The sequence below is a fragment of the Pavona decussata genome, unplaced genomic scaffold (genome assembly GCF_977016875.1).
Source record: "Pavona decussata unplaced genomic scaffold, jaPavDecu1.1 SCAFFOLD_2, whole genome shotgun sequence".
In the NCBI taxonomy this organism is placed as follows: domain Eukaryota; kingdom Metazoa; phylum Cnidaria; class Anthozoa; order Scleractinia; family Agariciidae; genus Pavona; species Pavona decussata.
This window is the reverse complement of record NW_028145426.1, coordinates 3,276,015-3,291,666: the sequence shown is the minus strand read 5'-3', so window position 1 is coordinate 3,291,666 and position 15,652 is coordinate 3,276,015. Positions and strand designations below refer to the sequence as shown.

Sequence of the window (15,652 nt, the reverse complement as noted above, 5' to 3'; positions counted from 1 at the left end):
ACAAAGAGAAATTCGAATGTTCATTTCATTCTCGGGAATACTGGTCACGCGACGTGAATTGACTGTAATAATGTTATTTTTATAATATTCCTTTCTGTATGGATAAGCAGCAGCCACCTCAAAAGCTCGGCTACTTTTTGCCTGCTGCACACTAATTTCAATATGTATGTATAATTACTGAACTTTTTTCTTCTCTTGTGTTCCTAACCAAATAGTGTAATATATATATAAAAAAAAAAAAATGGGACTGATTTGATTTCGAGGGTTTTCAGTAAAAACGCCGGCTAGAAAACTTGTCTAAGGCAGGGAAATGGAGGGGTTTTTTTTCAGCAATTTTGATAAAGTAATTTTGTAGAAATGTGCCCTTAATAATTTATTTTGTATTATAGAAGTAACGATTGTTGCCTTATGTTGTTTCCCTTTGTACTAAAACATAAATATACAATCCCATAATCCGCAGTCTTTACGTCAAAAAAAAAATGTTTTTGTTGTTGTTGTTGTTGGACGGTTTGACTCTTGACTCAGATTTATCTGTCCAATGTCCAATGAAAAATAAGGGGGAAATCAGATGAAAAACTCGTCATTGTTAGATACAAGACTGGAATTGAAAGTTCGGCAACTACCGCAAGAGCACCTCTGGGATAGAATTCACAACGGTCAAACGTCTGCCCATGCGTCGGATTACAACCATTTGCAATAAACGATGGCGACTGGTACGCTTACCCATAATTCTTAGAGTGCGAAAACCTTAAAATTGCTCGTAAAAACGCACAGAAAAATTCGAACACAATGCCCTAAGTGCAGGGACTAATTTTGCAAAAGTTAGGGCTTACTATATGCTTATTGGCCGTTTCAGGTTCGCAACACCATCTTTTTCTGTATTTTGTTCCCAGAGGCCGCATTCCTTTGGGCCGAGCAAAATGTGATGTCATCTTTTCCCTTCATTTCACTGAGAATCATCGCCATTGTCTTCAATACTACCACTCGCGTTACTTAGACCCCGTCCACACGTATCCGGATATTTTTGAATCTGCAACAATGTTATCGGATTCAAAAATTTGTACTCTGGAGAGCGGTCAAAAATTTCCGGATTTGCTTGCGATTTCGCCAGATGTGTGTGGACGATAGCCGTATCCGGAAAGAAAAAGTTGCGGATTCAAAAATATCCGGATGCGTGTGGACGGGGTCTTAGACCTGGAATCAGAGACATTTTTGGTAGAAGTAGGGGAAGATCGAGAACTTGACCATTTCGACTGCTTTTTCTCGCTTTTCAATGCCGCCAAGATGATAAGATGACGTCACGAGAGGGAAACTGCTGCACAAAATTTGTCGGTTCAAGTAGTTGAGTGAATGGCGGACGTATTTTACGTACTTTCAGGCAGCCTTTTTAAGGGTATACGTTTGTCAGGTCTCGCAATCGAGAAAAGGGAGTGGCTTCACTTTTAGCTTAAGAGAATTACATGCAGTCTGCATTTTATACCTAGTCTGCATTTTATACCCAGTCTGCAGTCTGCAATCTGCATTTTATACTGACCGGAATTACATCTGTTACCGATAACACACGACTCTCCGTCTTCAAAAGAGTAGGTTGAAATTACGATGAAAGAAGTAACATTTCTAATTCATAGGACATTAGTCCAGTGGTTGCCCCGTGAGTACTTATTTCTGACCTATCTTTCTCATGGAAGAGAAGTCCTGGAAACAAGTCATTGCATAACAAATCGACCAACAAATCAATATGGCGGCCAGAAGAGTGTTTCGTCTAAATTTCTACTCATCGCTCAGCAAATCTTTGTTTAGCAGTGGAACTAACTGTGCGGAAAGGCGACTGATCAGCTCGAGTAGCTACACATCAAATGGTTTTGGAAGAAGTCATCGATTCACGGCTATTTTGGCGGGGAGTTGTGGCATAACCCTTGCTGCTGCGGGTGTTCTATCGTATTGCACGTTTTCCAGTGATGCCAAAGCTCGCCCGATAAAAGTTTCCGAGGCCGAATTGGAGTCCATTTTCAATCAAGAAGCCCCCAAACTTTCGGTTACTCTGTATCAATATCAGAACTGCCCCTTCTGCGGGAAAGTACGAGCGTTTCTCAATTACTATGGCATTGATTACACCGTTGTGGAGGTGAATCCACTATGGAAGAAAGAAATTAGCTTCTCCAAGTACAGGAAAGTACCATTCGTTATTGCGAATGACAAGCAGGTGAGATTAAATAACTGAACGTGTTTCGTCTGGAGACGAATATTTAGAGACCAGCTCTAGATCATCAAACCTGATTCCCCACCTCCCCCCCCCCCCCCAACTCCCCCCTGCACCCCAATCCTCCATGGGGTAGTCACGATTGTTGCAAAACAGAGTGAACTATTCTTCCTTTCATAATTATTGGCTGATCTTTCATGTTTGATATGAAATGAATTTCAATCCTGATGATTGCAAAATATTATAGCTTTGATATATTGATCACAATAATTATTGAATAACAGTCACTTGTGCAAAATTAAAGGGGATACAACATGATTTTACTGTAAAATTCTCAAAGTAAGGCCTTGGTCTACATGTATGTTCATTGAAGGACTTTTTAGGGGAGGGAATTATGTAATTTGGAATTAGATGGATTTCACAGTGAAAACAACTTGAAACACTTAAATTTGCACATAAGATCTTGAGATGATTCCCTTGACATTCAAATATGTTTTCAAACTCTCAGTGATTGTTTTTAGTATAAGGCTATTTGATCAGTTCTCTCTCTCTGTGATTGGCTATGAGCAGTCCCTTATTTTTCTTACGGATAGTAAAGCGAGCAAACCACAGCGCATATGAAAATGCTTCCTGTGAGGAGATGCGACATGTAGGAGGAAATTTTGACTCACACTTGCCTTCTATAAGAAAAAGAAGACCGTCATACACTTTAGTGTACTGTCTGATAGAAAGATAAATAAAGGAAATGATCTGATCTGATGATTTTTTTTTTTTTATCTTTCAACACAAAGAGGATGATCACCAAGCTAAAGCAATGTAATAACAAAAAGATAGTCTTTCTACTTGTTCATGTTCAGCTCTACTGAGCTTAGAATAAAAAAAAAACCTGCTATGTTATTGATATGCACTTGCCTGTCAAGTTTATTAATGCATTGTTGTATGCATAGTAAGGATGTACAGTGCAATAAATTGGAATCATCTTCAAAAAGCTAATAATTCTGGCCAAGTTGCCACATGCTTGACACACTAGATTAAGTTCTACATGTTGTTGTCATAATGTATGGGCTTCCTGTGATGTCCTGAATTTGACTTTGCCTTTACCCCCACCCTTCTTTTTCTTCATGTAGCATTTTTATTGTCAACAGATCAACGACTCATCAGTCATCATCAGCGCTCTTCGTTCCTTGATGCTGGGTCATGATTCCTTAGAGAAGATCCTGATTTACTATCCTGAGATGAAGATGCAAACAGCTGATGGAAAAGAAGAGACAGAATATGCCAACAGATATTTCATTATGCACAAAGAGGCCGTAGACAAGAGCATTGCAGAAAAGGAAAAGTAGGCGTACTATAAATTGTAAATAAGAATACTAGTTAGTGATGAAATGAAATAATATTTTAAACTACCGGTAAGTAATAATAAATCTGTCTCCCAATTTTGGAGTGAACACATGATGGAGAGCTTGTGATGAATTATGTAGACCTGTCCATCCTGATGCTCTGGATGTTGTGTACATGTACTCAGTCTTAAATAACCTGAGTCAGGGATATACGTAAATGAGAAAAAGCAACTTTGTCTTCCACAGAATCAATTTCAGAGCAGACAAATTTTAAGAAAGTATTTAGTGTGACTGTAGAGTAAAAAACAAATAAGACAACAACAACAGCAGTTATTAGCACTAAGAAAGAAAACTCTACAACAATCACAGGAAAATGTGATTACAGGGCACCAGAAACAACCAGAAGGAGCTAACTTAGTCAAGTTCTACACCTGTGTTGTAAATTAAAAGATACATGTACACATGAGAGATTTATCTGTCAGAACAGCAACAAAAATATAACACTTTATGGTGGCCGAACACAGTTTGCGCGCGCTTTACAGATTCTGTTAGTGATGCTATTCAGCGCGCGCTAGGGTTGTAGTAAGCAAATACTATCGACCACTCGATTTTATACCAAAAGGTAAGTTTTGCTCTTAAAATAACTTAGTTTCTCGTTTGTGGATCCCTCTTCATTTATCACCGAACAAAGAAATTGAGTTCACAATGAGCTAAGCCTTTTTGTACGCTTATCATCTTTCTGAGAAACCCTAATTAAAAGCCACGCATGCGCATTTGAGCAAAAAATTGTGACTGGTTATTTTAATGGAAATAAACTGTTTTCTAAGGAACTGCTCGTTAGAATTTCGTGAAATTTGACAAAACAGTAGTTTTCTAAAAGCGTAACTTGCCTACAAACCAAAAACAAAATCTAACAGAGGTTATCTTCAAAAAACATTAATTAAAAGTGCAAAACCAACATTTACAGGAGATCTGTCTGTTAAAATTACATGAAAGCAGCGTCACTATGTCAGTATTTTGTGGGTTTTTCTGGATACAAAATATGGAAAAAATCTAACGAGTGCATTTTCTAAAAATTAAGAAAAACCATTATTTGTGGACGGTTAATAGCTTGCTGCGTTTCCATGGCAACGGCACCTGGTTCAACAAGAAGTATCAAAATTTATTCCTTCTTAGTTAATCTTGCACCATGCTAATTTCGGGTACTCAGAAGTACGTAGTTTTCAAATAATGTTTAGTAACACCTGTGTACTGGAAAAACTGTGTTCGGCCACCTTATGTTAAGTGTCTTAACTGCTTTACCATGTTTTAATCCATGTAAAGACAGAAGTGATACATATACATGTACATGTACATGATTGCTTCACACACTTGCACACAGATCAAGGTGCAATGGATTTGACAGCTATTTCATAAGTTGCAAATACACATGCAACTTGATTCAAACTACTATTGAAATTATGTTAAGAATCATTGCTGAAAAGCAAAGTTTGGTGTGATTAGGTTTTATCTACAGTGTGAAGGCTTGGAGTTTGAAAACATGCACAAATTGCATCACATTTTATTTAGTTTTGTCTGCAGTTCATGTACTTTGAATTTCATTATTTCTGGTCTGTATTTTCATTGGGGGTTTCTGTGGGTTCAAAATCCCATTCCAGCGAGAATTGAAATTTCAGGCCTTCTTTTCTCAGCTGTTTGAGTTACATTCATTGCTGCAATCATGAGGTCTTTCTTCTCTTTAATCTTTGTTCCGCAGCTCATATAGTGTGAATTGTCATATATTTCACTCTGCTAAAAAATTAATAAATAATTATGTCATGATTTCTTGCAGAGAGGAGAGAAAATGGCGGAAATGGGTTGACAACACATTTGTTCACACTCTATCACCAAATATATACCGCACTGCATCGGAGGCCATGCAGGCATTTGAGTATTTTACTAAGCAGAGCAACTTCAGCATGTTTGAGAAATATACAACATACCTTGCTGGACCAGTCTTCATGTATTTTGTAGGGAAACATGTGAAAAACAAGTAAGTGTATTTACCATGACAAGAACTGAGTTAACCATTTACTCAGTTAAACCTGATGTCTTTATGTCATTTAAATGACCCTCTTAAATGATAGCTATCATGATCTAGCAAACAAAAATTGTCATAGTTATTGTGGGGGAAATATGTTTGAAACATTTTGGTAATTTTAATTATTATTATTATTATTATTATTATTATTTTATTTATTTAATTTTTTTTTGTAATGTGAAACGAAGCCATAAATTGAACTTTAAGAGCATGACTGTTCATCCTTAATTAAACACCCTTTATTACAAGCAACAGGCTTGATTAAAGAAATAAATAATTAATTAATTTGACTTTGATCAGTGATGGTGACAGTATCACAACTAACAATCCTGTGGGTCAGGTTTCCAAATAGCTGTAGTCTACTCTTGTTAACAGCAAATAATAAGTCTGTCTTGCTACATTTTCAGGTACAATTTACAAAGTGATGTTCGTCTTGCTATGTATGAGGAAGCTGAAAAGTGGATGCGTGCTGTTGGTCGCAGGAAGTTCATGGGGGGCAGTGCTCCAAATCTTGCAGACCTGGTAGGGCTTAATTTTACAACCTTTTCATTTGGGGGAAAACACCTCTGGAAAAATGCTGCTTTAAGACAATGATTATGTTAATTCTAACTCAAAGTCTTCTACAATGTCTTTAATTTTTCTACCAGTTTCCCCTGCTTAGAGGTGTTTTCCAGGCAGAGCTCAGCCCTTTCAAAATGTACCAGCAGCTGGCAAAATGCTGCCTGATTTTCCACCCGACCATACTTATGGACTCCTTTGGACTTACATGTAGCACTTTACATGTAGCTATAAGAAGAAACTAGTTGCATGAAAAGCGATCACCGATATAACAATAGAGTTGATGTTCGCGGGCGTAAATATGTTTTTGGCCCGACTCAGGCTCATTTTAGCCCGAGCCGCAGGCGAGGGCTAAAATGAGTTCTGAGAAGGGCCAAAAACATATTTACGCCCAAGAACATCAACTCTATTACTATTATAATAATTTCAGAGGGCATTCACAAAAGGAATCAAAGACAGTACAGTAAGCGATCGCGATATCTTCAGTGAACGCTGCCGGAATCGCGTCGGCGTTTATTTTATTGTACAAAAGCTTTCGTTGTCACAAAAAGTTAAAACTTTGGTAGAACACCGCAAATTTTGTCATAAGAATCTTTGCTTCTAAGTTTTCAAAAGGAAAATAACAGAATTTTGTAAACTGCGAAGAAATAGTCTCTTACGACTGTTAAAATTAATTGTGTAAGTTAACTGAGCTGGTTTCGCTCAAAGAAGACAAGTTAGATTCACATCGCCTCCGGCCGTGGAGCTACTACAGGCATTATTTCCACCCATCGCCCACGAGTTTCTGTATTAAAGTCCTCTTTATCTAGCTCAGACGACTGAGAATTTGCTTCTTCGTTAGGTTTTCCATCGATTTTGTAGCTCAAAACAATCTCTTTGCAGATGGCAGCGCTTCCAGTCAAAGAAACAAGAAAACGGCGCGAACAGTTGAATGGCTTCCAATTCTGATTGGCTGGCTACCTTTTTTTCTTCTTTCTTATTGGCTCAGAGCAGCGGGCTAAAATATATTTTAGCCCGCTGAATTCTTCATTTTAGCCCGCAAAATACGCCGCAATGCCCGATGAAATTATTATAATAGGTCATTTAGGTCATTTTAAGTGGGTATTTGTTTTTTCTGGTATGTGGCTGTACACCATCTAAGCAGTCTGACCCAATGTAAACAGTTTAAGACTTGGCTTGAGTTCTTAGTTTTGTTAAACCTTGTCTAAGCATTGTTTAGATGATCGGCCCTGAACAAAGCCACAGGTTATTGTTATCTTAACCCTTTCACTCCCATGAGAAAAGTCGTATTTTTGTAAAACGGCAACTGTAAACCCCTACACCAACTGTAATACACCAATTTAAAGGTTTTATCTGAGGCATTGTAGAAATCATTCCAGCTAAGACAAGGGAAGTAACAGGAAAGAATGAAAAGTGTTTAAACTAGAAAATAAAACCTTAAAAGACATCTTACTTCTCGTATACACTAGGTATACCCCTAAACTATAGCCTAATTTGCAGATGTCAGCACATAATTTCCTGTCAAATGGTGACTTGGTCTTAAAAGTGTAAGAGGAAAAAGTTACAAAAAAATGGAGGGGTGGTTAATCATGTCTTATGTAGGAGGGGGGTAAGATTCTATGCTGCCATTGTGCAGATCTCTCCAAGATCTGTTTGGTGTCCAAATTGTATACAAATTGACCCAATATTGAACGTGTAATGACTTATTGTGCCATATGGCACTCTTGGGAGTGAGAGGGTTAAAGGTTGGCACACACAAGGGGACTAGTCGCAGGGACTTGTTTCAGGGACTAGTCCGCTGTAGGGTTTACATGATGGGACAAGTCGCGGGGACAACTACACGCGGAGACCTGTTACACATTGAAATATAGCAAAATTTAGGGCGCCTTCACTGAAATTCAGGGAAACGTAGAGACAAAAAAGGAGCGGTTCTAAATAGTGAAACCGAAGTTACTAAATTTTAAATAAATTTTCAATAAAACAGCACATTGTCGATCTATACAAGTAGTCAGTCATTTACAATTTCCAAAAGGTTTTATTCTTTTTTAGAGTTTGGTGTACTATTGATTCAGAACAGAAAAACAGCAGCTATTCAAACAAGGCCTTAAATACAAACAGAACTAAAATACTTGTTCAACCTCACCGTCGGCCGCCATCTTGAAACGAAGTTCGTAAGGGGTTATGGGAGCGAAAATACTGATCAGCGACTGGTTTATTTTCATTTTGTCGCAGGGACTTGTCCCACAACGGTTCACATGCAGGGACCAGCATAATTTGAGGGGACAAGTCCCGGGGACTTGTGGGTGTTTGAATTCGTAAGACAAGTTGCAGGGACCAAATTTTGGTCCCTGCAACTAAACTTTTGATGAAAATGGGTAATTCACACGGAGGGACTTGGTCCCCGGGACTAGCCACGGGGACTAGTCGCAGGGACTAGTCCCTTCTTTTGTGCTGACCTTAAGTCTTGATATTTTGAGAAGGACAAAACCTCTTTAGCTGCATGGTAGCCTCTGGCAGCATTTCTCCAGTCTATAGAGCGGTTTTTAATTGAGTGTTGTAAAACCAAAAACCAAAGTAATTGCTCTAGCCAATCACAACAGATGTAAACAACACAAGGAGCCAATCAGAATGTGAAGCGAAAACATGTAACTTGCACCAAGCGTGCGAAAACGTGTGCAGCCAAAACACGATTGGTTTTGGTTTTGCTTCTCATTTGTTGAGAAGGTGGTGCAAGTTTTGTTAACCAATCACAGAACGTAGTAATGCAAAACCGAAGCAAATGCGAAATTACTCAGGACACTCAATTGAAATCCGCTCTAACATTATTGAAGGTACACATGTGGTAATTTTTTTTCAGGCTGTATATGGTGTATTAAGTGGACTGGAAGGATTGGATGCCTTTCAAGACCTCATGACAAACACATCAATGAAACCATGGTATGACCGTGTGAAAACAGCTGTACAGACTCATGCGGGAGCTCATACCGTCTGACAGTGTGTGTGGAGAAAGAACCATCCATGGCTACCACAACTGTCAAGAGTGTCAGGCAGTACTTAACTACATGTAAATAGAGTGCAGAAATTACTGAGAATATGATGGCTGTGTGGCTAAACTGTCTACAAATCACTGTGGTAACATTGTACATGTAACTGATGGTTGTGACCAGAAAACCTGTTCACTGAAAACCCACCCTTTCACCAAAACCTTAATACTGCCATACCACCTTTTATAGCCAACACAAAAAGCAATGCAATGAACTATGTATTCTAAAACGCTTTAAAATGCATAACAATATATGGCTTTTTTCCAAGCATCAGGGTCCATGTTTGCAGTTCTCCTCCGTCTGAATCTTGTTCAAACTACCTACTATGTAGAACGTTTCTAATCAATGTGTGATAATGGTTTAAAGCTCTGTCAGCTATAAAGTTCTGAAAACAAAAAAGGTCTTTCGATAACAGTTAAAATAAAATACAAAGTAGTTAAAATACTGTATCCAGCTTATCATTGCACATATAACGTTAAAAAATATGAAATAAGATTCAAATGGACATTGTTTCTTCTCAAAACTGTCTCATGGCCAAAAGCCAAGGTTATTGCAGAATCAAACGGAGATGCCTTCCCTGGAATGTCTTGAAGCTGCGACCAACCACAGAACAAATGTTTCTTTTTTTAACTGATCATGGACTAGCTTCACGAAGCCCTCCTATTAAGTTAAGATGTGTCCTTAACCCAACAATAGTGTGTTGTTAAAAAAAAAAACAATAGTTAGGATACATTTTAACTAAGGAGTGGTTTAAAGCTGGAGATTAGAAGTTACTGTGCACCTTTTTTTGCTTTTGGAGGGGGGGGGAGCCCAAAAGTAACAACGGTTCATTAGATCTGTTCGTCCACAGACTGGAGAGATTTTCGTTTAGCGGTTGGCAAATTATGAGAGAAATTTACCAAAACGTGCTATGCCACATGCTGCTGCAAATAGTCAAATGCTGTTAGCTTTAAAAAGAACATTTATAGATCCTTGAAGTCAGTCAACGATGATGCACGATTGTAGATGTTTTTCGATATATCCTTCATTTGAAATGAGTTTTGATGCTTGAAATGTCACTTATTTTAAGAGTCACTTTGAATAGTCAAACAAAAATTGTATCAATGAAAATGTTAAAATAATGGTTAATAGATTGCAACTTAAAATATTTTGGCCAATTCTTTTGCGTGTAATTTGTGGCAAATCGGCAAAAACTGATTCTAGTTTGTTCTTTTTCGGAGAAATCACTTGTTAATTTTTTACTCCTTTCCCGGTGCTCTAAGAATAATGTCAGTAAAATAAGTCCTTTGACAAAAATTTGATCAGTTTGATTCTACAGCAAAATCTCCATGACCCTTTAAAAGAGGTCAGAGGATTAAAATGTGGAAAACATCGAAATTGTAATACAAACATATTCAGGAGACCGATCTCTATCTTTTAAGAATCCACACTGCAATGCTATTGAATTTCTATTTCTTTCTTATCCACTTTCGGTGATCAGCTTCTCCATGTATAAATTAAGGAAAAAAACTACTGTTTTGTGGTCTGTCTCAGGTTCTCTGAAAGCACAGCAACATCCTCTAGTATTAACAGTGTTGGAACATAAATTTTGAAAAGGGCTGTTTTCCCTACCCTTTTCCCTTTTAACAACCATACGTGTCAACTAAGTTACATTAAAAATCAGTCAACACCTAGTTGGGAAAACAAATTATTTTGTTTATTCCACAAGACATATAACAAGCTGCCATTTGTTCTATAAGTAGAAGTATTCAAACGGGACATTCACATTATAGCGACGGTTATCAGTTTTGCACCTTGAACCTGCAAATATATACACTGTATTCAACTGTGTATCTTCATATAAACATCGTATTGACTTTGACACTGGTCAGTTTCCATCTTGACCGGTTGTCTCGGCAAAATAGCAATACATCAATTTTGTATTAATACTTACATTTGATGCAGTCTGCATCTTGAAACTGTACACTGACAGTTCAGCTTTGTATGTGGACAAGCAGTCCGTCAAAAGAAACAACATGACTGTACATGACTGTTGCATCTTTAAATATATTTCAGTGGTTTTGTACTGTCCGCCAACAGTAACAGTACCATATATTGTCACATGTTCCGCATTGAACGTTTGGTGACTTTAATAAGGCGCTGCCTTATAAGTGGTAATGTTTATCTTATGGTATAAGTAACCGCAGGCCATCATTTTGGTCACTTACCATTGTTTCGTGAATCTTGACTTGTTTTCTTATGTTTCTTCTCGTGGTTTCTTTGTTTTGTTTTCCTTTTTTATCATTTTTTTTTCTTTTTCAATTTTTAGGTGATTATAATTTTCTTTTTTTTTTTTTTTTTCTGCTGCATTCCGTGTCTGGACTATTTAAACTAAAACTGGAAGTTATTACTGTATTACTGTAGTTAATGGTGGATAATTATTCACGGCTCAAGCTAAATCTTTATCGTATCCACCGACACTTAGATCAGAATACTAATCCTTTTAGTACATAATAAACCAGTGGATAGCCAATTTGACATTTCATTTCTGACAAACTGGCAAAAAAAAAAAAAAAAAAGGCTCGCTTACAAATCCACAACTGTGCAAGAGGCTGAATAGCAAATACTACCCGGTGTTTCAGTATCCAATCAGAGCAGGCGAAAAACACATATCCACTGGTTTGGTTTATACTAAAAGGAGATTCATGTACACTGATTTGCCTACTGGAAAAAAGTTGTGTCTTTTAGCTGTTGAACTGCATCAGCTATCTTCCTCTTCTTCATCAAGCTGCTGGCATCAGATGTTTCATTCCCTTGATGGCAGACTTGGTTGTACCTTTCCATGACATGGTCACAGAACTTTTCCTTAAAATGAACATTTCCAGATATCAAAAAGGCTGAACAATAGTCGCTCCCAATCCCAAATTGGAGTTCATTTGGCTTTACTGACTCATAATAAAAGACATTGCCATGCTAGTGCCGTTACAGTGCCTTTGTAAGCGCTACCGGAAATAGTGGATCGCAGAACAATGCTAGAAGTAAATAAATCCGCTGCAAAATGCGGATTCATGTTCACCAAAAAAGGTGTTTGCATGACTGTAAAAACCAGTTGCTTTGCCATAGAGGTTGTCTTCATATTTTACGAAACACAAGTAAATCAACCCAAGGATGTTGCTCAAAAAGTACGGTTAAATTTTTTCAAGGTTCCAGAATTAATTCCACAATCCATTGGCCTTCCTCTTTTTGTCTAAGTTTCGCTTTCGAATCTCAAATTGGGCAAAGAGCACGTGTCCCTTACCAACCAATCACTTTGAAGGAAGTGGGTGTATTTATACACAAAGGAAATAGTTATGTTTATTATAAAATTTTCTACTGTACGAAAACAAAACAGCTATTAATCGATATTAAAGTTAAATTCTAAGTTGTATCTCCTCGACAACTTACCCAACTCCCGTCTCGTCTCATCATCCGAGTGCAAAGCAAATCAGCTGCCGTGGAGCACAGTTTCGGTACTTCCGGGTTCCAGCCAGGTTCTTCGTTCGCCAAAGCTTCAGCCACTATTTCTCCGGCAATAATGACCAGGCAAGTCAGTTTGCCCCAAGGATCTGCAATTTCACGTTCGATTTCCTCTTCGAAATCGATCAGCAGCTTTGTGATACTCTTTTTCCGCGGTTCCATCATCAGTGATCTAACGTTGCTGACATCAAATCGATCCCCAGCTATCTCCGTCATGAAGTTCAGCAGATATCCAGCGACTAACTCTACCGACGAAGAGCGACTTCGCGATTCCGATCCTTGCCTCATCCTGGCATAGAAGTCAAGAAGAATTATCAGGTCCCTCTTGATTTCGAAGGCGGTTAAGCTCGTTGCAAGATCCGATCTTTGTATATTTCTCAAAGCTTCCTTCAGAGAACTTACGTCGAGGCATGAAATTTCTCCAGCATCTTTCAGCGAGCGAAGAACATGCAAAGTTTCAGTGGTTCGTCTTGAAATGCGTCCGGTAAAGTAAAAGTGAAGCTTTTTCTGCTGATCTGTCTCCAAACCGTCAAATATCTGGAGTAGAACAGCATTATAAGCTTTTTGAAGTTCGTCAGCAAGTTTGTCGACTTTGTCTGTGAGTTGTGATGACATGGCGAGTCTGATGGCGGCGAGGAGAAATTGCGAGGAGCCGCTTTATATACTCGAGCATACTCTGAACAACACCATAAAAGGGCAATGCAGTGACGTTATGGAGCTTGATGGAGCTTACAACCACGACAACATGCATAATTAGCGTGAATGTCGAATAATAACACTGAATATCGGACATTACGTATTCTGTTATTACGCGGGATGCCCTGAGGGGGCATACCGTGTCTAAAAACGGGTCGATTTCTTTTTACGCGGGATGCCCTGAGGGGGCATACCGTGTCTAAAAACGGGTCGATTTCTTTCTTTTTTTTCTTCCTCGTAGCTACAAATCGGTACATTAATTACGCGGGATGCCCTGAGGGGGCATACCGTGTCTAAAAACGGGTCGATTTCTTTTTTTTTTCTTCCTCGTAGCTACAAATCGGTACATTAATTTATTCATTAAACTCACCCCTCTCCTACTCGGGGTGTATTGTTCTGATTGTCTTCAACAGAAGCAGGCCAATCAAAATCCATTCTTGTCGCTTACATCGCGAGGGAGGGGACCCACTCACCCCTACCTGTGTGACGTCAACGCATCATTTGATCTATTTATTAAAAACGGATTAAATTTGGGGCCATATTGTTTATAACATGTTCTGGACTCAAGTGTGCCGTTTTCAAACGGAAATTTCACCATTTTGAAGCGGCAAATCGAAAGAATAACTTCTAAGAAGCACTCGACATTTAAAACGGTAGAAATTGGTGAGTTCATGGCGAAGGAATCGTGCTTTGTTTGACAGTCCTTGACCACGACGCGAGACTAAAAAGAGGTCATTGAGAAGCTTACGTTATCGTAATGGAATTCCACACATTTCCGGTGAAAGTCTGAGTCGCGTAACACAAGGAAAACAACGTAACGCGATCGTCGTGACTCAAACTATTCCATTAGCAAGGATAGTTTTGTCAATCGGCGAAGCATACAGTTGGAATAAATGAATCAGCCCCAGCATCACGCGTAATGCCAGTAAAGCAGGCATCTTTTTTTTTTTTCTTCCTCGTAGCTACAAATCGGTACATTAATTTATTCATTAAACTCACCCCTCTCCTACTCGGGGTGTATTGTTCTGATTGTCTTCAACAGAAGCAGGCCAATCAAAATCCATTCTTGTCGCTTACATCGCGAGGGAGGGGACCCACTCACCCCTACCTGTGTGACGTCAACGCATCATTTGATCTATTTATTAAAAACAGATTAAATTTGGCTCCATATTGTTAACATGTTGTGGACTCAAGTGTGCCATTTTCAAACGGAAATTTCACCATTTTGAAGCGGCAAATCGAAAGAATAACTTCTAAGAAGCACCCGACATTTAAAACGGTGGAAATTGGTGAGTTCCTGGCGAAGGAATCGTGCTTTGTTTGACAGTCTTAGACCACGACGCGAGACTGAAAAGAGGTCATTGAGAAGCTTACGTTATCGCAATGGAATTCCCGCAATTTCCCTTGAAACCCTGAGTAGCGTTACACAAGGGAAACAACGTAACGCGATCGTCGTGACTCAAACTATTCCATTAGCAAGGATAGTTTTATCAATCGGCGAAGCATACAGTTGGAATAAATGAATCAGCCCCAGCATCTCGCGTAATGCCAGTATAGCAGGCATCTTGTTTTTAAACCTCTCAGTACCACAGGGAAGTCCGCCTTTAGTGGGGAGGAGCGTTGCGTGACGACACTAAACCGGCTGCGAGGGAGACTACCTTTACAGGCATCCATCCAATTATACTCCATGTCCGTCAAAGACTTGAAGGGAAAAAGCAAGATCGAGTTTAAGCCGCAGCTAACCTGTCAAAACATTACTTAAATTTGCTTCAGTTCAAGAACGCTTCTTACTGGGATTGTTACACATAGACTACGTCTTGCATCCGTCCCATAAGTCCAGTTACACCGTGCAGGCGTAAACTAACCGTCGGAAAATCCACGGCTGAACCGCTAATTTATCCTTACATCACTTACTGTAACTCCACCTGGTCGTCCACATATGTGTCAACCTAAATAGAATATTTTACTTGCAAAAGCGCGTTGTGCGAGCCAGAGATATGTCCAGGATCGACCTTGTTAGCAAAAATTTGGTAGCAAATTATTTTCGCAATTATCGCAAAAGAAATAATTGATGAAAAAATTATGTTACAAAGTCATTTACAAATATCGCAAGAATTACAAATGTAACAAGATTCAAGACTTAAGCCTGGTTCTCATATGCCGCCGAACTACCTGCGACACAGCCACCGGTACTGCCTGGGGTACTGTTCCGACATATGAGAACATACGCCGTCGGCAG

General features: G+C 38.8%; 2 protein-coding genes across 2 annotated transcripts; one reads left to right on the top strand and one right to left on the bottom strand.

The window, feature by feature from the left end:
• Nucleotides 1-1,717: 1,717 nt before the first annotated feature.
• LOC146490065 (prostaglandin E synthase 2-like) lies at nt 1,718-9,669 on the top strand. The gene is made up of 5 exons (XM_085125771.1): nt 1,718-2,203; nt 3,346-3,539; nt 5,372-5,572; nt 6,028-6,142; nt 9,036-9,669. The coding sequence occupies exons 1-5, from the start codon at nt 1,739-1,741 to the stop codon at nt 9,168-9,170; spliced, it is 1,110 nt and encodes a 369-aa protein (XP_084981897.1). The 5' UTR covers nt 1,718-1,738; the 3' UTR covers nt 9,171-9,669.
• A 1,871-nt stretch (nt 9,670-11,540) lies between these two features.
• On the bottom strand, nt 11,541-13,332 carry LOC146490064 (uncharacterized). Its single transcript, XM_085126843.1, has 2 exons — nt 12,646-13,332; nt 11,541-12,066 (listed from the first exon to the last, which is right to left on the bottom strand). Exons 1-2 carry the CDS (start codon nt 13,330-13,332, stop codon nt 11,923-11,925), a joined length of 831 nt encoding a protein of 276 aa, XP_084982969.1. The 3' UTR covers nt 11,541-11,922.
• Nucleotides 13,333-15,652: the final 2,320 nt, after the last annotated feature.

Excerpts from the sequence above, each read along its gene's own strand:
- LOC146490065 (XM_085125771.1), top strand. The coding sequence starts at position 1,739 with ATGGCGGCCAGAAGAGTGTTTCGTCTAAATTTCTACTCATCGCTCAGC. Across the intron at positions 3,540-5,371 it reads AGCATTGCAGAAAAGGAAAA|AGAGGAGAGAAAATGGCGGA; the intron begins GTAGGCGTACTA and ends GATTTCTTGCAG. Across the intron at positions 6,143-9,035 it reads CTCCAAATCTTGCAGACCTG|GCTGTATATGGTGTATTAAG; the intron begins GTAGGGCTTAAT and ends ATTTTTTTTCAG.
- LOC146490064 (XM_085126843.1), bottom strand. The coding sequence starts at position 13,332 with ATGTCATCACAACTCACAGACAAAGTCGACAAACTTGCTGACGAACTT. Across the intron at positions 12,067-12,645 it reads TGAGACGAGACGGGAGTTGG|GAAAAGTTCTGTGACCATGT; the intron begins GTAAGTTGTCGA and ends GTTCATTTTAAG.